This window comes from Pelophylax lessonae (assembly GCF_965119305.1).
Source record: "Pelophylax lessonae genome assembly, chromosome: 6".
Lineage (NCBI taxonomy): Eukaryota > Metazoa > Chordata > Amphibia > Anura > Ranidae > Pelophylax > Pelophylax lessonae.
The window spans coordinates 113,044,258-113,070,823 of record NC_138773.1 but is presented as its reverse complement, the minus strand read 5'-3'; the positions used below and the strand labels follow the sequence as shown (position 1 = coordinate 113,070,823).

General features: G+C 42.8%; 1 protein-coding gene across 1 annotated transcript in view; it reads left to right on the top strand.

Annotated features, from left to right (window-relative positions):
* Window positions 1-26,566, top strand: part of ZC3H7A (zinc finger CCCH-type containing 7A) — a 183,835-nt gene that overhangs the window by 4,675 nt on the left and 152,594 nt on the right. The window contains exons 2-8 of the mRNA XM_082262312.1: window positions 5,785-5,898; window positions 12,364-12,403; window positions 12,486-12,683; window positions 20,604-20,762; window positions 23,871-23,951; window positions 24,027-24,065; window positions 26,046-26,076. Coding sequence (XP_082118438.1) covers window positions 5,831-5,898; window positions 12,364-12,403; window positions 12,486-12,683; window positions 20,604-20,762; window positions 23,871-23,951; window positions 24,027-24,065; window positions 26,046-26,076 — 616 coding nt within the window. The 5' untranslated portion in view covers window positions 5,785-5,830. The remainder of the gene's footprint in view (window positions 1-5,784; window positions 5,899-12,363; window positions 12,404-12,485; window positions 12,684-20,603; window positions 20,763-23,870; window positions 23,952-24,026; window positions 24,066-26,045; window positions 26,077-26,566) is intronic.

Sequence of the window (26,566 nt, the reverse complement as noted above, 5' to 3'; positions counted from 1 at the left end):
AGGCACATTCCAACCAACAAAACACCACTCTGGACAAAAGACGGACGATCGGTCGGCCGATAATCGTTGCGTGTGTACTAGGCTTTAGGCTCCTTGCACACGGTCCGCCTCCATAGGGGGATCCGTGCTGCTCAGCGGGGGATCGATACACTGATTCCCCCACTGAGCAGGCAGGTGACAGCTCTCACTCCGCTCTGTGTGTGGAGAGGGAGGTGTCAGAACCCTGCTGCTCTCTATGGGGGAATCGGATGAGAGTGGAACGCCTGTCCGCTCTCATCCGATCCCATCCCCTGGACGGATGGAAAATAGGGTTTCCATCCGTCCGGATTTCACAGACAGGATCGGATGCGGATGGCAGCGGGTGTCAGCGGACATGTATCTGCTGACATCCGCTGCCCCATAGGGATGCATGTGGGATCCGATCAGATCCGCCTAAAAAACTGACAGGTGGATCTGATCGGATCGCTCGTTTGAAAGGACCCTTATATCCGGCATCACATAAAATAGAATTTGTATAGTAAACGGCAGCCATTCAGACATTGGTTGCCCATCATTAGAGGTAACCTATTTTCCTGGAGTTCCACTAAAACTTAGTCAAGATTAAAAAATGTCAGATTCAAAAAGCCATGAAACAAAATTAGGTTGGACAAGAACTGGTACTTTTTACTGCTCACTTTTGAGTCATATTCTTGTAATTTCCCCGGAGACATCAGCGTTCCCCCAATTGATCAGGAATGCAGAAAATGATCCCTTTATAGAAACCTCCGGCACTGTTGCCTCAGAGAAGTAGAAATGTGAAAGTTCACTTTAGCAATACGAAGAAAAATCCAGGATTGTTTTACCATTACTCAAGATCACATGCAAATGCTGTCAGACTGGTTTTTATCTGTAATGTTTCCTGTCATGCAGAATCATAACAATTATACAGTCTCGGGGGGACTATTTAACAGAATCATAGGCAGTATTTTCACCCCAGGGGGCTATGTCTGCTTATCATATACACTTCAGCAGAGTTCTCAGTAAAAAAGCATATATCTAAAGCCAAAATTTTATTAGATTTGGGTAGAATAGGGAAAGGTTAAAGCCTCGTACACACGCGTCAAAAATCGGCAGGGAATTTTCGTCCAACGTCCGATCTGACGATTTTCGGCTTGTTAGTATGATGCTTCCGACAACCGACTCCGACTTTTCGGCTGAAAAAAATCTGGTGTGCAGGCTATAAAATTTTTGTCCGCCGTCAAAACATGGCTGATTTTCGTGCAGTCAGTACAGATTTCGACAGGGAAAAATCTTATGAGCAAGACTGGGCATGCTCAGAGAAGAAATAACACAAAGAAAGCAAACCAACACATGACATCACTTCTGAAGTAGAATTTTGTCGGGCGAGAAAATTCGTGTGCAGTCTAGAGCACATTCCAACCAACAAAACACCACTCTGGACAAAAGACGGACGATCGGTCGGCCGATATTCGTTGCGTGTGTACTAGGCTTAAGGTTAAAACCAACAGTAAAAACATATTATATTGCAGCTTACCAATCATTAGATGTGGTGGCTGCAGTAGTTTTCTTTTTTAGGCTTTTCCCCTCTGTTTTTACCTTGTGATCTGGCCAATAACACACCACCTGTCTTAAAGTTCCCCCACTCTTGATAAAGGACCACAGGGGGGCACCTTTGGACTGCAGGATTGTCAGTCTGGGGGGAGGGGAGTGTTAGACTAGCAGATTTAAATACGCCAACAAATTGAAGCCAAACTCCAGATAAAAAGTTTTAAGCAGTTACAGCAAACTGTTTTTTTCTCTTTTGGGGTAAAGGTTTTACATAAGCTCCACTGTGGGCCCAGGACCATTATAGCGGGTGCCGCCTGTAAGAAGAGAGGGAGCTGAGCGATGTGTTTGACGTCACTTCCGGGTCTGCCTGCCAGTGTCCCAAAAGAATGTAATGCAATGCGATCTGCTTTGTAGTAAATTCAGTGGAGCACAGGGGAGAGACATTCAGGGTCTTTTAGACCGGGATGTCTCTTTAACCTCCCTGGCAGTATTCCCGAGTGTGGCTCAGGGTGGAATTTCAGTGCCATTAGCAGTAACCCCGAGCCACACTCGGGGTACCGCCAGGGAGCATCACTGGATCCTGGTAGAGGTTACTTACCTTGTCCCCGGGATCCCGCGATGTGTCCCTGCAGCATATGGCGGCCGGATCTTCCGCCCGATGCTGTGATCCCCGCTTCCGTCTCCTGCGACGTGACGCTCGCAGGGGGGTGGAACCGGCGGCAAATTTGAAAAGTAAAACACACTGATATATTGTAATCCTATTGGAAAATAAAATAAATTGACATTATTTTGCCCCCCCCCCCCCCAGTGCCCTTTCCTGCAGTTTTACTGTACATATATATATATATATATATATATATATATATGTATACGTGTGTGTGTGTGTGTGTGTGTGTGTGTGTGTGTATATATATATATATATATATATATATATATACTTTAACTTATTTATAGTTATTTATTATATTATAATTTATGATTTTGTGTTTCAAACTTTATCATACCCGAGATGTTATAAAGAAGAACGCACAGTAAAAAGAAAATCATATGTAAATAGTTGGTTTGGGCTGCTCGTCCTTAAGAATTACATGCAAAATAATTGTACCGCTTTCAGCACCTAAAATCGGAAACAATCATACCGCCAGGGAGGGTAAACATGACCTGTCATCATAAAGATCATCACATAGGAGACTTTTTGTCCCCTATGTGATGAAAAAAATGTTTTCTCTTTTAATTTGTAAAAAATTTAAGTTACACCCTAGCACATATAGTCCCCCCCCCAAAAAAAAAAGATTTTTGAGGCCCCCCACTCCAATATATAAACATATGTACAAACATAACAGCACACATTGGGGTCACCTATGCATGAAAATGTCGATTGCGATACACATGTAACATATCACTGCGCGCGCTGGAGTGAGAGCAATATTTCTAGCACCAGACCTCCTCCGTAAAATTGGGACTACTACTATTTTGTTCTCTAGAGCAGGGGTCTCCAAACTGCAGCCTGGGGACCAGATGCTGCCCTTTGTTTTGCTTTATCCAGGCCTTTGGGCACTGTTTCTCTCACTGACAATAACAATGGCCCACTATTTCTCCTACTGACACTGATGGGGCACTATTCTTCCTACTGACACCAATGTGATGGAGCACTATTTCTCCTGCTGACACTAATGATGTGGCACTATTCTCATAGACACCAGTGATAGGCCACTATTCCTCCCACTGACATCAATGATGGGGCATTATTCTTCCCATTGACACCAATGATGGGGCACTTTTGCTCCCCCTAATACAAAAGATGGACCACTATTCCTCCCACTGACACCAATGATGGAGCACTAGTCCTCCCACTGACACCAATGATGGGGCGCTATTCCTCCCACTGACACCAATGATGGGGCGCTATTCCTCCCACTGACACCAATGATGGGGCGCTATTCCTCCCACTGACCCCAATGATGGGGCGCTATTCCTCCCACTGACACCAATGATGGGGCGCTATTCCTCCCACTGACCTCAATGATGGGGCGCTATTCCTCCCACTGACACCAATGATGGGGCGCTATTCCTCCCACTGACACCAATGATGGGGCGCTATTCCTCCCACTGACACCAATTATGGGGCGCTATTCCTCCCACTGACACCAATGATGGGCGCTATTCCTCCCACTGACACCAATGATGGGGCGCTATTCCTCCCACTGACACCAATGATGGGGCACTATTCCTCCCACTGACACTAATGATGGGGCGCTTTCCCTCCCACTGACACTAATAATGGGGCGCTAGTCCTCCCACTGACACCAATGATGGGCTAATATTTCTCCTACTGACACCAATGATGGGGCGCTATTCCTCCCACTGACACCAGTGATGGGGCGCTATTCCTCCCACTGACACTAATGATGGGGCGCTATTCCTCCCACTGACACTAACGATGGGGCACTAGTCCTCCCACTGACACCAATGATGGGGCGCTATTCCTCCCACTGACACTAATGATGGGGCACTAGTCCTCCCACTGACACCAATGATGGGGCGCTATTCCTCCCACTGACACCAATGATGGGGCGCTATTCCTCCCACTGACACCAATGATGGGGCGCTGTTCCTCCCACTGACACCAATGATGGGGCAATATTCCTCCCATTGACATCAATGATGGGGCGCTATTCCTCCCACTGACACCAATGATGGGGCACTATTCCTCCCACTGACACTAATGATGGGGCGCTATCCCTCCCACTGACACTAATGATGGGGCGCTATCCCTCCCACTGACACCAATGATGGGGCGCTATTCCTCCCACTGACACCAATGATGGGGCGCTATTCCTCCCACTGACACCAATGATGGGGCGCTGTTCCTCCCACTGACACCAATGATGGGGCGCTGTTCCTCCCACTGACACCAATGATGGGGCAATATTCCTCCCACTGACATCAATGATGGGGCGCTATTCCTCCCCCCTTAATAGCAACGATGGGGCATTGTTTACTCCCACTGGCCACTCCGGCCCCTGTAAAGTCTGAAGTAAAGTAAACTGACCCACTGTTTCGAAGGTTTGGAGACCCCTGCTCTAGAGTGTCTGCTTTCTGAAAATATATGTTTTGGATGTTTTATGTAAACTCCAGCCCTAAAATTATTTTTTAAACATTTGCAAAAAGAAAAAAAAATGGCTCTGGCAGCTAAAGGGGTTAAAGCCTAAGTGTAGCAAAAAAATCATCACAAGGGACATTGTGTCTTCAATAGGATGTATCTCTTGTGCTGGTTTGTCCTCCTTTAGATGAAATCTTCCTCCTGCAATGCCTCCACCTGCTGCTGTGGTAAGGCATCTATGAATCTTTCGGTGCAGCGGGGGTCAATACAGGTATGGGGCTGTCACATGCTCTCACCAAGACTACGCCCACCCTTTCCATCTAGCTGCTCCATTCATAGAAGCCTTATCACAGCTTCTATGAGTGAAACAGAATCTAAGAGTGGAGGATGGCTTGATGATTGATATCTCCGCCCCCTCCCTGTTGAACACACCTCTAATTTTTGGATGGAATGCATGCCCCCCCCCCCCCTTCCATATGCAGTTACAGGGCATCACTCTCCTTTCTGAATACAGGGCAGGCACAGGTAGGAACTGACTGTTTCTTTTTTAACGCATTTTTTATCACTCTGGCCAATGTGACTAGTCGTGGTATAAAGAGTTCAGTCCTTGGACACTGATTCTGGTATGGCAACTAGTAAGGAGGTAGTTTTTCTGACTATGATCCTGTGTTTTGTGATATGTGTGTATGTACGGTATATACTTAAATTCCAGCATGGTTGTGTTTCATTTGTCTCTGCTTGTCATCTTGATAAACAGGTTCTTCATACCTTCAAACATTGGTGTTATGTACTGATATGGGACTTAGTTACATTGTTGGTCCGGATTCTAAGTTGTCACGTTGACTCTTTTCTATGTTTGGATTTACATTGTGCCACCTTTTAGCTATGCAGCCATCCTTATAAATGGGTAGTTTGTGTGGTATGGTTTGGTGTGCTGTAAGCAAAAAAACCCTGACAATTTAACCCCTTAACCTCTGCCACCGACGTACGTCATATCCGGCACACACACATTCCTGGCTGTATTTGCATTTCATCAGCCGACTGTTGCCTGTTACCATGCTGCATGACTACCCTTTAAGTGATATAAGCTTTTGTAATAGCACTTCTGTACATTTATCTCAGGTAATTCTTAGTTTCCTAGATTTGTATGCACTGTGAAATTCTGATGAAGACGACAAGATGTCCTACGAGCTGACTGATCGACACAACAGGCAGGAGGACATAAAAAAAGGACTTGAATTCATTCAGTAAGTTTTGCTCATGCTATTGTTTACACAACACAATGACAGATTTACAACCCCAATTTCAAAAAAAAGTTGGGACGCTGTGTAAAATCTACAGAAAAACAGAATGCAATGATTTACAAATCTCATAAACCCATATTTTATTCATGAACAAAGAAAAACATTGGTCAGGGGGACTTTAGATCAGACTAATCAATCAAAGAATCAATGATATAAATGATACCAATTTTACAGGATAACAATAAAAATAACGTACAAACATGATGAAGTATAGGTAAAAAATCCATTCATGGAGGTGCACCAAACTAGATGATCAATGTAATTATCATAGAACTAAATATATGTTCATATGATGTTAATATTACATGGTAAAAGCAAACATTTAAAATTGCATAATGGGAGATGATACAGTACACCCCTCACATTTTTGTAAATATTTTAACATATCTTTTCATGTGACAACACTGAAGAAATGACACTTTGCTACAATGTAAAGTAGTGAGTGTACAGCTTTTATAACAGTGTAAATTTGCTGTCCCCTCAAAATAACTCAACACACAGCCATTATTGTCTAAACTGCTGGCAACAAAAGGGAGTACACCCCTAAGTGAAAATTTCCAAATTGGGCCCAATTAGCCATTTTCCCTCCCCGGTGTCATGTGACTCATTAGTGTTACAAGGTCTCAGGTTTGAATGGGGAGCAGGTGTGTTAAATTTGGTGTTATCGCTCTCACTCTCTCATACTGGTCACTGGAAGTTCAACATGGCACCTCATGTTGAGGCAAAGAACTTTCTGAGGATCTGAAAAAAATAATTGTTGCTCTACATAAAGATGGCCTAGGCTATAAGAAGATTGCCAAGACCCTGAAACTGAACTGCAGCACAGTGGCCAACACCATACAGCAGTTTAACAGGACAGGTTCCACTCAGAACAGGCCTCACCATGGTGGACAAAAGAAGTTAAGTGCACGTGCTCAGCGTCATATCCAGAGGTTGTCTTTTGGAAATAGATGTAGTGCTGCCAGCAATGCTGCAGAGGTTGAAGGGGTGGGGGGTCAGCCTGTTAGTGCTCTGACCATACGCCGCACACTGCATCAACATGGTCTGCATGTGGTCCCAGAAGGAAGCCTAGATGTCTAGGGCTAGAAATATTGCCCTCGCTCCAACGATAGTGGCGATAGCTCTCATGTGAGGTTTGAACACCGTTTATATATGTATTTATTTTACCTTTTATTTTTCATTTTTACACTGTCCCTTTAAAAAAAAAAAAATTGTGATCACTTTTATTCCTATTACAAGGAACGTAAACATCTCTTGTAATAGAAATAAGCAGGACAGGTCCTCTTTAATGTGAGATCTGGGTTTAAAAAGACCTCAGATCTCACATTTACCCTTAAAAGCAAAAAAAAAAAATGTCATGGGTTCTTTAAGGCTGTTGGGATAAAGCGACGTATGACGTCGCTCCAGGCCTTCAAGGCAATAGAGTCGAGTGGCGGCCATCTTGCCTTCACTCTACTTCCTGCCTGGGACATGGAAGGACCGGATTGTTTTCCCCGCTACCGACCGTTCCAGTAAGCGGGGAAAACGACCTGGAAGCGGCGGCAGGGGGGCACCTGTCCCGCCGCCCATAAAAGTGATCCCGTGGCGAATCCGCCTTTGGGACCACTTTTATGTGAAAAAGAACCGCTTGTCCTGTAAGAAAATACTGGGGTTATGGCAGTAAGGTCAAAGTACCGACAAAAAACTGCAGCAAGATGATGCACAAGAAAGCCCACAAACAGTTTTCTGAAGACAAGCAGACTAAGGACATGGATCACTGGAACCATGTCCTGTGGTCTGATGAGACCAAGAAAAACTTATTTGGTTCAGATGGTGTCAAGCGTGTGTGGCGGCAACCAGGTGAGGAGTACAAAGACAAGTGGGACTTGCCTACAGTCAAGCATGGTGGTCCGAGTGTCATGGCCTGGGGCTGCATGAGTGCTGCGGGCACTGGGGAGCTACAGTTCATTGAGGAAACCATGAATGCCAACATGTACTGTGACATACTGAAGCAGAGCATGATCCCCTCCGATCTGAGATTGGGCCGCAGGACAGTATTTCAACATGATAACGACCCCAAACACACCTCCAAGACGACCACTGCCTTGCTAAAGAAACTGAAGGTAAAGGTGATGGACTGGCCAAGCATGTCTCCAGACATAAACCCTATTGAGCATCTGTGGGGCATCCTCAAATGGAAGGTAGAGGAGCGCAAGGTCGCTAACATCCACCAGCTCAGTGATGTCGTCATAGAGGAGTGGAAGAAGATTACAGTGGCAACCTGTAAAGCTCAGGTGAATTCCATGCCCAATAGGGTTATGGCAGTGCTGGAAAATAATGGTGGCAACACAAAATATTCACACTTTGGGCCCAATTTGGACATTTTGACTCACTTTTGATGTGAGCAGTTTAGACATTAATGGCTGTGTGGAGTTATTTTGAGGGGACAGCAAATTTACACTGTTATACAAGCTGTACACTCACTACTTTACATTGTAGCAAAGTGTAATTTCTTCAGTGTTGTCACATGAAAAGATAGAATAAAATATTTACAAAAATGTGAGGGATGTACTCACTTTTGTGAGATACTGTAGTAATCCAAACATTTCTGTGCATCCTGTAACTTTACGCATTTCATGGATTGATCTCCACTTCCTCAGGAGTGGATTCAGAAAATAGAGTCTAGAAAGATGAAAAAAGGGGACCAAAGTAATATTATATATGTAGTGGCTATATCCCCAAAGGGGAGGTAGTAAAAGGGGCTGAAGCCCTAGTACTTACATGCCAGCTCAATTGAAGGGGGGAGGGAGAATCTGGCAGCCCTGAGGGTGGGGGGCATCGGGGAACGTCTACCCCGGGGCTGAGGCGGTGGGACCCAGACGAACCTCACAAAGAAGGGGGAGGGGCAGACCAGGCATCCATGTCCATATGAATCCATGGATAATGTGCAAGTGTAATGGCCTATTAGCCAGCAGTGTTCTGTGAAAGATTGATTAAACAACTATGTGTTATGGGCTTAACAATCCCTATAGAGTGACACGGTAAAAGGGAGAAACAGAGTGAAACCAAAACCAAGGAAGAGATAATGTGACTCTTAGAGTGAATAGGAGCAAAGAAAATGGCATCAGAAAGGTAACAGCGTGAACTGACCAAAGTGGTCAGAGAATGTATTCGGATCAAAAGTGGAGAAAGAAAAACCCCACAGTATCTTACATGCCAGGATCCTTGGCGTGAGTATAGGTTTGTCGGGTCCACCGATTAGAGAGACAAAAAGACATGGAGTGCTTGTGGTGCGCCACCCACACCCCAAGCCAGAGGCAGGAGACGTGCCCACCGCCAACACCATGGTGTGGGATATGGGGAGTAGTGATGCCCGTGCCTGGTTTCCACTAGTAGCAGAACTAGGGGGCGGCGTGTCATCCACCCGGCCCCATGTGATGGCGACAGATGGAAACCAGAAACTGCCACGGCGCCATGATGTATATACTGCCGGGGACCCCCACACCATCGGCGCATCGCAGCCCCCGGGGCAGAAGAGCCCAAGGCACTCCAGCATCCACAGCTGCTCCCAGGGGGAGAAGGGGGATAAAAAGGAAGGGAGAAAAAATAAAATGTTAACCTAATATAGATTGGAGAATAGTAATTGAAACATACAGGTCAGGGAAAATAACCTATACTTCATCATGTTTGTACACTGTTATTTTTATTGTTATCGTGTAATAAATTTAGTATCATGTATATCATTAAATCTTCGATTGATAAGTCTCATCTAAAGTCCCCTTGACCAATGTTTTTCTTTCTTTGTTTTTACAATTGGGATGGAGGCTCATCACTTATGGTGCCATGGACCACATCCCTTTCTCTGCATATTTTATTTATGTGACAGATGTGTGGGTGGAACAGAACATACACGGAGGTCTAGAGGGATTTTAGGGCCCCCGGCCAAGGGGTTCTTTTTTTGGGGGGCTGAAAAAATGGGGAGTCAGACAAGGGGAAAGCCACAGGGCAATAATTCCAACACAGTGAGAGACATGCAGAAATATAGCAGGGTGAGAGGAGGGAACATCAAGGGATAAGTCCAGAGGCACAGGGCAGCAATCTAGTACAGCAGGGATGTAGTCCAGTGAGTAGCAGGCCACACATCAGTACAGCAAAGTTCAGGGTCACAGGGCAGAAGTTCAGGGACTCACCAGCCAACAGTGGCCTCAGCCGAGGAAGTCCATGCAGATTGGCAGGTAAAAGAGGTCCACAAGAGAGAGGTCCTTTACAATCCTTCACAGGTCCTCGGATGGCTGTGTGTCTTGGCCTCCACTTCAAGGCCAGACAGGCAGCAGTTGAAGGAAGAGCAGAGGATAGAGAGAAATCCCAGTGTCTAGAAAGCCACATAGAACTACAAGTCCAAGCAGTGCAGAAAGCAAAGTCTGTCTCAGCAGTTTCACGATCTCCTCTGTCCATTACCAAATTAAGCTCTTTACAGTTTGACACACTTCTTTGAATTCAGGCAGAGACCCCACCTCCAATTTAGGTGGTGCAGAGGTGCCTGGCTCTACCTGTTACAGTATACAATAATTCATGTGCTACCTATTGAGTACAGCCTCATCTCCTTCCCCCTGTGGGGACAAAAGCACTCACAAACCAACTTATGCAGATTAGTTTACTTCGTTACATACTGCATCTGGATTAGAGTTTGTCAATTTCATTAAATAAAAGAAAAAGAAAAATCCAATATTACTGACTTCTGTTACAATTCACAATGGAAAAAAGAAAACATATCAAATGTATAAATTAAGAAAACATATAATTCTTTGTAGCTTGAACAATGCAAATTTGATTACAATTCGTAATACAAATCTAAATATTAATTTAACCACTTAAGGACCAGGCCTATTTCTGACACTTGTTTAAAAGTTAAAATCTGTATTTTTTGCTAGATTACTTAGAACCCCCAAACATTATATATATATATTTTTTAGCAGAGACCCTAGAGAATAAACTGGAGATCGTTGCAATACATTTTGATAAATTATGCTATTGATCTTTGAAGAATGTCGTTTTTTTTTTCCCTTGCATTGGAAGTGGTACACACACATGTAAATGTTAGTCATGGCCCCCCATTGTGTGACAAACACCATATTTGCGTAATGGTCTTACAAACGCAATAGATACCCATCATGTCCGCAGCTGCACAGACCGGGAAATATCTCACTGCCTGTGATTAGCGGTGTGCAGTGTCGGCTTCCTGGCGGGATAGGCCAGGTGGGTTGGGACTAGGATCCTGAAAACACTTGAGCCCATCTCTATTTGCCACATGCGTGAAGAAGCCCGCAGCTCTTTGCTGTAAAGTGTGGGAAGTCAGATCCCCACCCCTGCCTCCTGGAAGCTGAAAAATATGATCTGTGTACGTTAGAGAGCTCTGGAGGAGGGAGGGTTTCAACTTAAAGTGATTGTAAACTAACCCATTCAGTTTCAAGATAGAAATGAAAGACAAAACATATTTGTATAGATATAAAAATACGTTATACCTTTTTTCACTTTTTTATAAGTGATCACATTATTTCTGTTTTCTCTGTTCTCAACTGAATAAGAGCTGCTGGGAGGAGAAGCAGCAGCAGTACACTGAGCCTCCCAGTGAATGGCTGTGCAGTGGGGGGGGGGGGGTTAGGACATGTCTGATCATTGGAGGAGAGTAGGCTGAGTTCCCAGCATAGCTAGAGAACTGACAATGGTTTGCTCTCCTGATTAGTGTGGTCAGTTTTTACTAGGAAAGCAGAGGGACTGTCAGGAACACCAGGTATTTCACATAAAGGAAGCAATACAAAGAGAACAGGACACTTTCCCATGTACATGGTACATCAGGCTCATATCAGGAATATGAAGTTTTGGGGTATCAAACTCAAAGAGGTATAGCTTATGTGAGAGGTTTTGCTTATTATTGTCAATCTCCTGAGGCTTGTCATTTCAGTGGGTTTATGTAAATGTTTATTAAAACTTTAACCCCTTTGCGGGTTTTCAGATGACAGGAGGTGGGGCAGGGTTTATTATCATGCGACCACCGTGATTGGTGGTAGGGGTGGCTATGCCCGTTTCCCACAGTCCCACTGTAGGTAGGAACATAGCCACTGGAGGTGGACTTGGGACCGTGGAATATGAAGTGTGACTGGAGCAGTGCACATGACTGGAACTAATGTGCTTGTTCCAAACATATGCAAGTGAGGGGGAAAATAAAAGAGGTTTAGGAGCTCAAGGAGGCAGAAAAACATAATTTCACACAATAGATTATGGGACCAAAAAGAAGTGGATGTGTATAGATTATTTATGGAGAATAATAATATTGTTTAGTGTCACTTTAAAGTTATTAGTCATAGTACAAAAAAAAAAAATCACAAATGTTTTTTCTGAGTTATGTTTTTTATTTTTTTTTTATTTCAGGTCCTCATTACCTTTTCTTGGCACCCAAAAAGAATATGAGGTGAATATAGCATTGCCTTTTGAAATTACATTAATATTTTTATGTTTGTGTTTATGATGTAATTTGTTTTTCCTTTTGACAGATTTTTGTGCAAAAGCTGGTTAGCAACCTTTACAATGAGGGCAATGACTTGTACAAAGAAGGACACAAGAATGATTCTATCAACCAGTACTCTGAAGCGCTAAGCCTTGCTAACTATGCCGCATCTGAGGAGATTGTGATCACTAGTGAGACACTAGAGAGGTTGCATGTGAACCGTGCTGCATGTTACCTGGCCATGGTAATTGGAGTATTTATATAACTATTACATTCTAAATACAGTAATTTGATCTGATGAACTGCATGTTTTTTGACTAAAGCCCCATACACACGTAGCTATTGTCGGCCGAACGATCGGCCGTCTTTTGTCCGGTGCTGTCCTATCGGCTGAAAAGTGCTAAAGACTGCACACGAATTTTGTCGGCCAACAACAGCCGACTGCAGAAGTGATGTCATGTGATGGTTAACTTTCCATGTGTTTTTTCTTTTCTGAGCATGCCCAGTCTTGCTAATCTGCTGTTTGTCGGCCGAATTCTGTACTGACTGGCGAACAATGGGCCGTTCTGGTGACGGCCAACAAATATTTTAAAGTCTGCACTCCAGATTCTGTTTTGCCGAAAATTCGCTGTCGGTTGTCGGAAGCATCATACTAACAAGCCTACAATCGGCCGATCGGTCGGTGGCCGAATATTTACGGCCGACAATCGCTACGTGTGTACGGGCCTTAAGCCTAGCAATATCCCATTAACTTCATAATTGAATAATGTGTGCCATATGTAAAATAAGGTTGCATCGCTAAAAACTGTGATAAAAGTGACAAATGATTCAAAAATAAAATGTAGAATATTGTATGTGACAAAATGATGTCACATACATATGAAATAAGTTACAACGTTTAAACAAACATTGATTTAAAGTGACAGAATAGGAGGAAGCGTTCTAACGCGAAACGGCCATAGAGCAGTGCTACATGACAGAGGTCCATAGCCACCAGTTCTATTGTGAGTCTGGTGGCTTTTCATGTAAGTGCTCTTCAGATGTTTGCACTATTTGGATCATTATCAGAGGTTTTTACCAAGTTGCTTGTCATGCCTTTGTTTTAAATAAATGCTACACTATGGGAAGATTTGTTCTCTCCTATGTCTGCTGGTTTACACCTGCTGTGCTGGAGTATTGGAGGAGATATCCTCTGGTGTGAATCCCCTTATGTCTGGCTTCGCTCAAGACCCGATATTACACTAAAACGCAGTAGTTGTCTTGATAAGACAGCATATCGGTCTGGTGAGTGTGCATTCCTATTTTTGGTGAAGGATAACTGGTGGAGGAGTGTTTATTTAGATATACCGGCACTGAATATCCGCATAATTGTGGATTTTTTTTAAAGATCTTCCTATGGATTGAATTATTATTATTCTGTCACTTTAAATCACTGTTTGTTTAAACGTTGTAACTTACTTCATATGTATGTGACATAATTGTCACATACAATATTCTATATTTTATTTTTGGATCATTTGTATTTGTATATTTGTACTTCCTTCTCTGTACTATTCACAGATGCATAAGTATTTTATCACTTTGAAGGGTTGTATGGAAGAGAAGACGGCAGTTAAACAAGTGTTTCATCTCTGTGTATCACCTAAGGCTATTCACTTCACTGGGTATATGTGAGGGTTTGCAACCACTTTAAGAACAGTGCTGTGTACCTGAGCTAATAATCACCAGGCCCCAGCAGAGCAAGTGTGCATAAGACCTCTTCTCTACACTTCTTTGGGGTGAATGTAGGTAATGCAAGTTTAAGCAACTGGAGAAATATTTATGTAAACCTGTTGCATGGGCAAAGCATTTTAAACAAGCTTGAAGTACTTCTAAAGCCAAAACTTTTTTGTTTTCATTTTGTATTAAGTAGGGAATGATTTAAACCCGTGTCAGTCTTTCTGGCATTGTGCCCTATTGGGAAATTCTGCCCTCACTTCCTGTTCTGCAAACTCAACTAGAAATAAGGGGATATCCAAAGTGTAGAAAATCTCTTCCTAGACAGTTATTACTGGAACAAGTGTCCCCATTGGAAGATTTCCCCCATTCTTATTCTTGTGACATCTCAAAATGTTGGGTTACTTTATCATCTATCGAGGGACTCAAAACGAGTTAGATAAGAATTAGTCCATACATTCCATAGTAGTAAGGAATATTAAGAAGTCCGCAGGGTGGATGAATCCACAGGTGGATGAGGATAACACACAGTCACCGGTAGCTCCTTAGCAGGAAATGATAATTCCCTCAGACACAAACAAAAACAGCAGAAAGAGGGCGCCTGGGTCAGTGTGATAGTAAAAACAAGTAACACTTTATTCAGATACACTTACATATAAAAATATCTTGCAAGCTGCACACAGGGTGGATGTGGATCACCAATCAAGCAGTCAGACATCACGAGGGATGAGAAGACTGCTGTGGGGATAAGCTTGGACCCGCTGTATGGAGGTATATAACTGGCTGTGTCTCCAGCTCTCACAGATCTAGCAAGAGACCAAATCAGGACGAGGTGCGCCGCAACACGTTTCTGAGGCGCCGCCTCCTTCGGGCAAACCTGCCCCCCTCTGGTGGGGAAAAACGTATACTCTCTGGATGGAAAAAAAAACAGCCAATCAGCACAGAGACTGGGCGTTGCTAGTCGCCCAATCAACAGGGTAGTACTGGCTGGCTTTTTTAGCTGCGATCCAAACTCCAACGTGTAAAACTGTAATAGCACAACACAAGTTTAACTATAGAACAGCGACCAACGAGCTGAAAAGTATGATATTTTATTATTTTTAAGGATTTTCTGTAATCATGCCCTTTTTCCTTTATTCTATTTTATAACTTTTTAGCACGTTTGCAAGATACTTTTATGTAAGTGTATCTGAATAAAGTGTTACCTGTTTTTACTATCACACTGACCCAGGTGCACTCTTTCTGCTGTTTTTCCTTTTACTCTTAGCTTATTTTTATCAGGATGCTTGCGTTTACATCCCTGTATTTCCATATCACCAGCTGTTTCTCTGTTTTACTGTGACGGACAAGCTCTATAAGTGTGTGCACATCTTTCAGCTAGTCTTCTGTACCCAAAGTGTTCACCAAGGTTTAGTCCATGGTGTTTACTCGTCTCTGAGTACAGGGCACACAGGGAAACTCTGGAAGAGTTTTATTTTATTGGCTTTTCAATGCACAGATGTTGACAACATCCAGTTGTCTACATTATGTGGGTCGCACCCTGGACATGGTTTAAGCTAGGCTTCCTGCCTGGAGAGACTCCGGTCTGAGCCTCATTAACTTACATAGTTACATAGTAGGTAAGGTTGAAAAAGACACAAGTCCATCCAGGTAAACCTATGATATGTGTGTGTGAGAGTGTGCATTTATGTCAATAGTACATTGTAAATCCCTGTATGTTTTGTTCGTTAAGGTGCTCATCTAATAGTTTTTTTAAATTATCGATGCTCTCTGCTGATAGCACTGCTTGTGGAAGAGAATTCCACATCCTTACCTTTCTGACAGTAAAGAACCCTCTGCGCAGTTTAAGGATAAACCGCTTCTCTTCTAATTTTAGTAAATGGGTGCGTGTCTTTTTAAATTCTCTTTCACTAAAAAGTTTTTTTCCCTATGCTAGGGTCACCAGTATAGTATTTATACATCAATATCATATCTCCTCTCCAGGGAGAATAGGTTCAATGCTTGTAGCCTTTCTCCATAGCTTTCCCCATAGCTGAGGTCCTCCAGTCCCTTTATTAGCTTTGTTGCTCTTCTCTGAACTCTTTCCAGTTCCAGTTCCAGCACATCCTTCCTGAGGACTGGTGCCCAGAACTAAATGGCAAGATGCGGCCGGACCAGAGTCTTGTTTTCAATCCAGGTGCTCACCTTATGGTCCATGCCGACAGACCTTAGTTTGTACAGCAAATGTTTGTGGGGAACGGTCACGAATGCCTTTGCAAAATCCAGATACACCACATCTACAGGCCTTCCTTTATCTAGATTTATCTAGACAACTCTTGTCGTTGATCTGCCCTGTGGAATTGCAGAAGAGTTTTGGTTCTCATGGTTTCCTTCTAAGCCATACCATTTGCCGAGTTCCAGTTCCAGCACATCCTTCCTGAGGACTGGTGCCCAGAACTAAACGGCAAGATGCGGCCGGACCAGAGTCTTGTTTTCAATCCAGGTGCTCACCTTATGGTCCATGCCGAAAGACCTTAGTTTGTACAGCAAATGTTTGAGGGGAACGGTCACGAATGCCTTTGCAAAATCCAGATACACCACATCTACAGGCCTTCCTTTATCTAGACAACTCTTGTCATTGATCTCCCCTGTGGAATTGCAGAAGAGTTTTGGTTCTCATGGTTTCCTTCTAAGCCATACCATTTGCCGAGTGTCATACAGGATGCTTGCAAAGGAACAGTCTATCTGTGTGTGGCAAATACTCCTGTCCTTAAAAAGGGAGATACAGATGGGTCAGTATGCCAGGACATCATTATAGTGGTGGATAGTGTCTCTGGCTCTGACAGATGGCAAAAACTTTCTCCCCCTCAATTAGCAGATAGTCACAAGAAAAGCAAGCCTTCTGTGTTGGAGTGGAGTGCTGTTCACCCTGCCAATGCAGGGCCAGAGAAGGCAAAACTTACAGCCAACCCTTTGGAGTGTTGGACAATTTGCCCTGCATTCCTTTCCTGATATACACAATTGTCAGGTTGTCAGTTTTGAATAAATCGGACAATGGCAAACATCAACAGGTAGAGTCAAAGAGCTTAGCAGCAGCTGGGGGGTAGAGGTTGGTCTGGGCAGAACAATATTCCAGCTTTGTCCATTGTCCATATTCCTGGCATGGAAAGATAATAGGTAGGTTTATGAGTTGACAATGCCTGGATTCTGGAGAGTGGTCAGTCTACAGTGTTAGGATCTCTGCTTCAACTGGGGAATGCTGGATAAAGATCTGCTTTCTATTTTGGAAGCCAAAAACCTTTATTCAAGATATCACATTCCACTGCCAGTGGATGCGTGCTGGTGGCTTTATGGCACCTGAGGGACCAAGTAATCTCAGATTCTATGATCTCTTTTTTTTAATCAGATAATTTTTATTAAGAAACTTTTTGTTACAAACAACAGAAAAGAGGAATAAAAGAAAAAACATCCAATACAACAAAAAATAACAAGGCTGTAACGGTGTATATCAGCAAATAACACTGGATTGAATACAGTAATAAATACGCAATCGGGGGAAAGGCTGTAGTAAGGAACACACATAGATTATAAGGCCCCCTAGGTTCAAGGAGATCAGACCAGTGCAGAAACCAGTGCTGTAAGTCGGCCCTTCAATCATGGAGGATCAGTCTAAATTAACGCTACACCGGAAAGAGAAAGTAAAGTAAGAAAGAAAGAAAAATAGAAAGACAGAAAAACAAGTGGTGCAATCTCCCAGCCCAATGGGGGAACGTTCCGAATTCCCCCTCCCCCAGTGATAGCATTCCAGACCATCAGAGCGGAAGTATTTTAATGGTCCTTGCCTCCCACTGCCTCTCCGCATCCAGATTCTATGATCTCTACCATTAAATCCACTTCCCGGAAAATTTATCATTGCACCTGTAAGGCCTACTTCAGCTGGTATGAGGCTAAGAGGTTCAGCCATTTCATTCTGGAGTAACCTCAGGGTCAGTTGTCAGTCTTGGCTTTGCTCCTGCAGAGACCTTTGGCTACCCACTCATCAGACCTTTGTTTAAGGAGTCGCTTTTATTGCTCCACCTATGAGATTGTCACGTCACCCACGGGGTCTCTTGGTCTTGTCAGTCCTCCAGAAACCTACTTCTGAACCAGTCTGAAGTATCTCTGTCTCTTCTCTGTTACACAAGGTGGCCTCTTTAGTGGTGATTACTTTGTCTAGAAGGTTTCTGGTTTGGCTGCCATGTCCTGTAAAGAACCTTTTTAAGTTCTCCAGAGGCAAAAATCTAGACCTCCTTTCTTCTTACACAAGGTGGTGTCTGTGTTTCATTTGAATGAAGACATTTGTTTTGCCTTTTTTTTTTGTCTGATTACTAAACATCCTTTTAGGATTGCTCCTCTTTGTTAGGAAATATCATTTGCTTACCATTCTAAAAGATTCCAAGAAAAGGGCTTCACATTCCAGTTCAACTATTTCCATTGGGGGACATAGCTCCCTTTCATTTTGTGCTGGATATTACCTTTATGGTGTTTCATGCTTCTTGCTACAACTGAGCAGGATAGTCAGAGGATGAGGTTATGGCTCCTAAGGGTTGGCCTTCAGCTTTTGGTCTTTACTATCAAAAGATAAGCAAACTGTGATTTATGGCCCGTTCACATGATCCAAAAATCGTACGAAAAATACCACTTTGGAATCGATCGTACAATAATCTGATCATTAGTACACAGCTTTCGAGAGCCGATCACCACAGTTCAGCCGATATTATTCGTAAGCACAAGCACGAAAATTTTTCTCATATGGTACCAGATCGTACGATTTTTGTTTAATTAGTAATTAGTAATAATGAAATTAGCATACAAAACAAACGGACGACCATTCATTCGATAATCTCATTGTGTGTACCAGGCATTAGTCTGTGCTACAATGATTATTTTAGTACATTTATAGGGAAAAACTCAGTGCCTGAAACCTCTACATGATTATGAAAACAGGGTTAAATCCACAGTCTGGCCCAGGAGGGTATCCAAATGATTAGCTTCTAATAACTGATTTCTGGCAGGATCTCACTATGGGCATGTTTTTATGTGCTATTTTTCTAACTAAACTTTTTAAATGTAGTCTTTTGGACTGGGTTGGCAACCTGTCAGTTGTGGTCTACCTGTCAATCACATGCATGTGACAGGTAGATTTTAACCAGCAGCATGCAGGCCTAAACTGGCAGATCTGTCTGTCTTTCCTCAAGAGCGCCTGACAAAGCAAGTGGTTGAGGTGCAGGAGGAGATTGAGTGCCTTGAAGGGAGGCAAAAGAAGGAAGGATGAACATAAGATTATTGAACAGCAACAGGCCCAGTCTACCACCAACACATGAAGCTCTGATATCAAGGTCAAGTTTTTTTTTTTTTTCCACCTTTCTCCCAGCCTCCCATTCCTGACTCCTCCTCTTTGCTTTACTACTCACTCTGCATTCTGCATTACTACTAACCTCTGCATATGGTGTTACTTATTCCTGAACTTTGTGCTACTTTCTCCTGACCTCCCCTCTGTGTTACTACGGAACCTTGCACTGTGGGTTACTCACTCCTGACCCCTGTACACTGTTTTTTACTACAAGCCTCTAAACTTTGTACTTCTTTCTTCTGACCCCTGCACTCTGCGTTACTTACTATTGACTTATAAACTCTTCATTACTACTGACCCCTGAACTTTTCAAACCTACTTTACTTTTTAATTGTGCTTTATTGGGTTTTATCCTCAAAGAAAAAAAAAAGGATGTTGCACCCAGGTGATTTTTGCTCTCTTCCATGTTCTTCCGGTAGATCTCCAACTTTTCAAAGTTGCCCACCCCTGCTATAAAGGTTAAAACAAAATGAAGTCAGCAGCTACACATACTGTAGCTGCTGACTTTTCATATTAGGACACCTGTTCTGAAATCCAGCGATGTCGGCACCATTGCCATTGGCTCTCGGGTGCTGCTGCCGCCATTGCCTGTAGGGGAAACCGGCAGTGAAGCCCTACTGCGCATGCAGCATTTTTCTGAATCGCCTGGCAGCGGGGGAAGGAGGAGAAAGGCCAAACTTCCGAGTGATCTTGCCTCGGCAGGATCTTTTGGAAGTGGGGACAGATACCCATCCCCTCCCCTCCCCCCTGAAAGGTGCTTCCACTTTTGGATGAAACTCTGTTTTAAGCCTGGGAACATTTTGAGTATTCTGTGAATTGATCATATAACCTTGTTTAGCCTTGTTCCCTGAGAGTGCACTGATTTATCCCTTACCTACTTCATTTGCTTTATTTACTTGATGTGAGAGCTGAGTAGCATGGTCTGTGTGTCTAAACTGGGCAGTGATCTTATTACCCATAACTGTGTTTTTTTTAGAGTGTGGTCACTAATAGTTGATTGGTTTGGAGATATTTCTTGGCACAACCCATTTAATGTTCTGGAATAACAAATTATATTGTATTATCTTTTATCTCTAGGATTTACATGAGGATGCTCTAAGAGATTGTGAAAATGCTTTGCGCATAAATGACAAAAATCTCAAAACACTATACTGCAAGTCTAAAGCCCTCTTTTTACTGGAGAAATACAAAGAGGCTTATGAGGCTGTGGCTAAGTGCTCCCTTATCGCTCCAAAGGTAGGATAAGTTCAGGATATATCTGTTGCTTTTTTTTATAAACTCTGCTTATAGTGGGAGGGCGCAGATTGCTAAAATAATAACTTTTATGTTGACAGCCCCCATGTGATACTAATGACAGGTACTCTTTATGAAAACATCTATTTATATATTTCCTGCCACTAGTGTAAATACATCGGGAACAGAAAGCCCCATTTGATGGTTCATCTAGTATCTGTGCAAAGACTTTGACAGCTCGGAACCTGGCAGGTTTTAGAGCTGAGCACTTCTGGGTTCTTTGTCAGCAGGAGGAGTTCAGAGACATTTCTGATGTCCTCCACCCTTGACCATTCTGGTGAGCTATGGGTTCAGGGAGGAGGGAGAATGATCCCCAACCACACACCCCTCGTATCGCTTCTACAACCAAACAATGGGCATGGTTAAAATTAGTGATAGAATATAGATGGGCGCCTGGATATGCTTTGGATGGAATTTACAGGGTACCTACATCCCTAAAAGCTTGTATATAGAGTTGGGAAGCAACCTACGACCAACCTCCCAGTAGGTCAATAGGGGGGACAAATGGGGAAGGGAAAGGGAAAAAGGTGTGGTGGGACTTTCACGGTACAGTAACAATCAATTCAACAAAAAGATAAAATATAACAATTTTATTACATATCCATTGTTAAAAACAATCCATACAAGGAAAGAACATAATGAAAAGCAGTGGTACTGTATCAGAGCCAGTGAACAATTACATGAGCATACAATTAGTTTTGGCGATCCAAAAAGGGGTGGATTTCCAAACTTCGAGGTGTATCTACCTCAACCTCAACATGTTTCGTGGCGAACCACTTCATCAGGAGGATTTTTTTAAAAGTATGCACACAATGCTCATTCTGGTTGACTAGGCTCGTAAGGATCACAAATCACGATGCACAACCATCAAATCCTCTCGCCGGCGAACATGCGCGACACAGAAGTTTGCTGATTGTCACGTATAGTATAGGACAGATCCATAGGATCCCCCACCGGGGGATGTATCGTTGCTGAGTTATCAGCTTATCAGGGCCAGAAGTAGTGGGGAGCAGACAGGTTGTATAGAGGCTCCTAACCCTGGAAGGGTAGCGTTCCACACTACTTGATCCTGATCCCCTATCCGGGTTTGACGTCATCTACCAGCGGCCACCTACAACCAGACGATCCTGCCGTCTGGGGAATAGAATGCAAGGACTCCTTCCAGGGTTAGGAGCCTCTATACAACCTGTACCGGGGGGATGCCTCTAGCTGCAAGCATCACCCCGGTACAGCACTTTCCCTAAATATCGGCAATATTGGTAACCTCAGGGGCCGATTCCGATATATCCGGGGAAAGTGCATATCGGCCCCCGATATATCGGTGTTGCCGATAATCGGTCGATCTCTAGTTAAAATGGCAATTGTGGCTGCAGGATTGTTTTCATCCATTAATTGCATCGCCGTAACACAGCAACAGGAGTTTATTATGCCCTTGATTTGATCAGTAACCACTCATACTGGTTATCCATCAATCTTCCAACCCCCACCTATCATCAGAATGATCTTCTTAGGATGCTGCAAATAGTAAATAAACATTAACTAACTCTCAGCATGAGGCACTTGGTGAAACAACATTTATGTACAGATGATGGGAAGAGGTTAAAAGGTAAAAATATTGGTTTTGTGATTTTTTTTTTTTTCTTTTTATAAAGCATATTCGTTTTTAAGCTGTTTATGTGTCTGTTTACTTTTTTGGAAATTTTTTGTTTTAAAATAAATATTTAAAATAGGGTATGTTGTCACATAAGGATTTAGAGGTCATGAATTTCCTAAAGAGAGAGTGTAGCTTCAGTCTATGTTTAAACTTGCGTCTAAACTGCTGCGCCTCTGAAAAGAGATCTGCGTTCTGAACGTTTTTCAGAGGTGTTTGATAGGAGGCGAGGTGGTGATATCATGACACCTTCTCTCTGCTTGTTCTAACTTCACAAATGAAACACCAACACATTGCAACCACATGCTTTGTGCTCAGTTGCAAGGCATTTGCAGCGTATCCCCACTCGCTTGAATGGATTGCATTTGGCAGTGGTTCTGTCCATTAAGTGTGACGATCAATACTTTTTGCTGTGGGCACAAAGCATCATGCCCTAGCAATGTAAGCACCCCCTTCAACTGCCTGTGCAGTTTAAGGGGGGCTTAAAAAAACACGCAGTTAAACTGGACCAGGGAAAGGCGCAAAATATAAGATTAAAGTTTAGCTTTAAGCTGTTTAGTTGATGACTCCCCATTTGAACTGAATTTAAAGTCAGAACCATCTGTACAGATAATACGGATGGTATTTGTGCAAGTAGAACCACAGAGAAACCTGTAGATTTGCCTACCTATCTGTGTGCATTGGATCGTTTCTGACTCTGGGAGAATGGGGTGACCCAGCCTGACCATTGTCTCTGTGGTTGCTGATTCATGAATGATCTACATATCACATGCACATTTGACCACTCTATAATTTGAGGGTCAAATGTTTCTGGTAAGCAGTCCATTTATCCAGAGCACAGTGGTGAAGTGTGTTTCCTTATCCATCATACTATTTGGTGTGGGAACCTTCTTATCTGTCTAAAGGACTCCTTAACCGGATCACGTGTACCATCTGCAACTTCTGAGGACTGTGTAATTGAATTATTGTTATACATTTTTGGCGCTTCACCCTTTCTTGTATTTTGTTCGTTTTGGGTTGCAGTCATATCCATTGGTGCTGGCAGCCTGACTGAATTTTTCATAGCATATTATTACTGAGCGCAGATATTTCTTCCTTCTATCTGTACTGAAAGGAAGGAGAGGTCAATCCTCTGTCTGAAACAGATTTCTCTAAATTTAAGCTTGATCTAAAAAGCTCTTTTTTCTTCAGGGAATTATAACATGAAAATCATAAGAATGTTAGAGCTCCAACTGCTGTCTTAAAATGAAAATACAAAATATTGTTTTGTATTTACCTGGCTAAAAAAGAAAATGAAAAAATGTTTACACAGTACATATTTCTTTAAAAAAAAATAATATGCTCATGCATATGAAGACAATTGCCAAAATAATGCTTTTAATCAAAACTCTTTAATGCAGGATGAAAGTGTTGTAAAGTTAACCAAAGAACTATCTATGAAACTTGGACTGAAAATTAGAAAAGCATATGTCAGGGCTCAGGTAAGCAGTATTATACCCTTTATTTTTAGACCATTGGGGTTCATCATTCTCTAAAAACATTGTTTTGTATTTCAGCCTGGTTCACAAGGTACACACATAGATGCGACAGAGAAGGTTAGTCATTTTTTTCAGTGCTTCATTATTTTTAAAGCTGAAGTCCAGGAATTTAGCCACATGGTAAAATATGCTGGCTTACTATAAGTTAAAGCAGAACTTCACACAAAAGAGCAAGATCCATTTTATGTCCACCCCCTTCTCCCCCCCCTTCCCCCCCAATCACATTGGTACATTTTTTTGGAGCAGGCACCTAGTTTTGCTAGGTACCTGCTCCTACTTGTAGGCAAACTGAGCAGAAGTTTGGTACCTCTCTCTTTACTTGCAGCCTTCTGGGACACGTCACAGTTCCCAGAAGGCTGCGGGACCATTCACAAAGAGCAGTGTGGCTCACGCATGTGCAGTGGGAAGCCATCTGTGAAGCTGCAGGGAGTCACAGCCAGCTCCCCACAGTAAACATGCCAGCACCAGGGACCCGAAGTGCGGTGAAGCAGCCCTGGTGAAGACTGGATCCTTGGACGGGTAAGTGTCCTTTTATTTTAAAGTCAGCAGCTACAGTATTTGTAGCTTGTGACTTTCAGTTTTTTCTTTCTAGGGTAAAGTTCCCCTTCTAAAGAGGTGTATACCACCCCGTGGACTTGTTTCTTATTTCTAACTGAACCTTAAACATTGAAATCACTTCCTTTTTTTTTTTTTTCAAACCCATCTCCGGGGAAAACGTAACCCCCTTTTTGTCATCCTCCAACTTATTCTGAAATTTTATTTTTATAATAATGCCTTGTGAAGCGTTTTTTACTCGCCTAAGTCCATTATCTATGTCCCTTTGCTGGCAAAGTTTCGTAGCCTACTTGATGACCATTTCACTCCTATCAGTTCTTTGGATCCTAAGAGGACCCCCATTGCCCCATAGTGTCCACATCATATTGGCCATGACACATGCACCAGAATGACCCTTCCGTCGCCCAAAGATGAAGACAGAAAACTTGAGATCTGAACGTCCACCAGGGATAAAAAAAGAAAAACGCAAAACACAAGTAGCATGGCTTTTGGTCCAGCTGGTAAATTTGCGTGTTTTTTTTCTTTCTGTGCTAACAATACTATTTCTCTAAGTTTGTGATGAATGTTCAACATTTCCCGATAGTGCATACTGTTTAGTGAAAAATAATTAAATATGAATATGATTGTTTATTAAGCAATTTATTTGTATAGTTTGATGGAAGCAGTCACTCGCTAACTCATATACAACACACCAAGCTTTGGTTTATCCCATCTTTTATATCACTATTGTTTTCTAAAGTGATGTAAGGGGTTTTCATGTGGAACCACAAATAACAGTGGGCGGCATACTGTCCTACACCCCCCCTCCCCTCCCCAGAGTGTTGGATAGTAGCAGCAGCAGCAGCCTGACCTCACATAGAAAATGAAGATTTTTTATCACAACCTACCATAAAGGTGAGCATAAAGGTTCTTCTTCTGCATGGTATATCAGTCTTAGCTCATCGTAGAAGCAGTCTGGTTGCTTTAAGGGCACTTATTTAAAGCCTTTCCCTGGCAATATAAAAACAAAATCCACGTCAAGGGCAAAGGCTTGTCCAGGGTAGAGGAATAAGGAGAAATACTTACCTTATTCCTCGCTTCAGCAGGCTCCCACCAGCGCTGCGATTGGTCCTGTAATCTGAGCTGCCCTTCACCCTTCACCACATACCATACAGGGTAGTGCCCCCGTACTGTACCAGAGCTTCTGGTAGAGGACCAGAGCCCTGAAGCTGGCAGACAGATAAGTAACACAGCCAGCTCTGTACCCCCTATATATAAAACAAGCATTTAACCCTTTCATTGCGAGGGAGCCCCACTGCAAAGGTGGATTTTTGATATTTGTGTGGTTGAGCTTTAATTGATATATTTAGTTTCACTGCCCAATAATAACTGGCAAGTAGCAATGAGCCAAAGATTGACTGCTTTCATCAGACATAAATTAATAGAATGTTTGCTTTGTCCCTTTTTAGTCCTTTCATTTGTATATTTTTTTTTTAATTACAGACAGATTGTGTTGCAGATGAACTAGAACCTGGTATGTATGTTATTCTTTTTTTTATTTCAGGATTATGTTTCCAGTGATAACTATTGCTTCATCTTTTTTCCAACTGTACAGGGAGCATACTGGGCCCAATCATCTTTTACCGGGACATTAATTTTATCTTGTATTTATTACTAGATTTAAATAGCTTGGCATCATAGGCGAATATACACTATATTGTCAAAAGTATTGGGACACCTGCCTTTACGCACCCATGAACTTTAATGGCATCCCAGTCTTAGTGCATAGGGTTCAATATTGAGTTGGCCACCCTTTGCAGCTATAACAGTTTAACTCTTCTGGGAAGGCTGTCCACAAGGTTTAGAAGTGTGTCTATGTGAATATTTGACAATTCTTCCAGTCCAGAAACGCATTTGTGAAGTCAGGCACTGATGTTGGAGAAGGCCTGGCTCACAGTCTCCACTCAAATTCATCCCAAAGGTGCTCTATCGGGTTGAGGTCAGGACTCTGTGCAGGCCAGTCA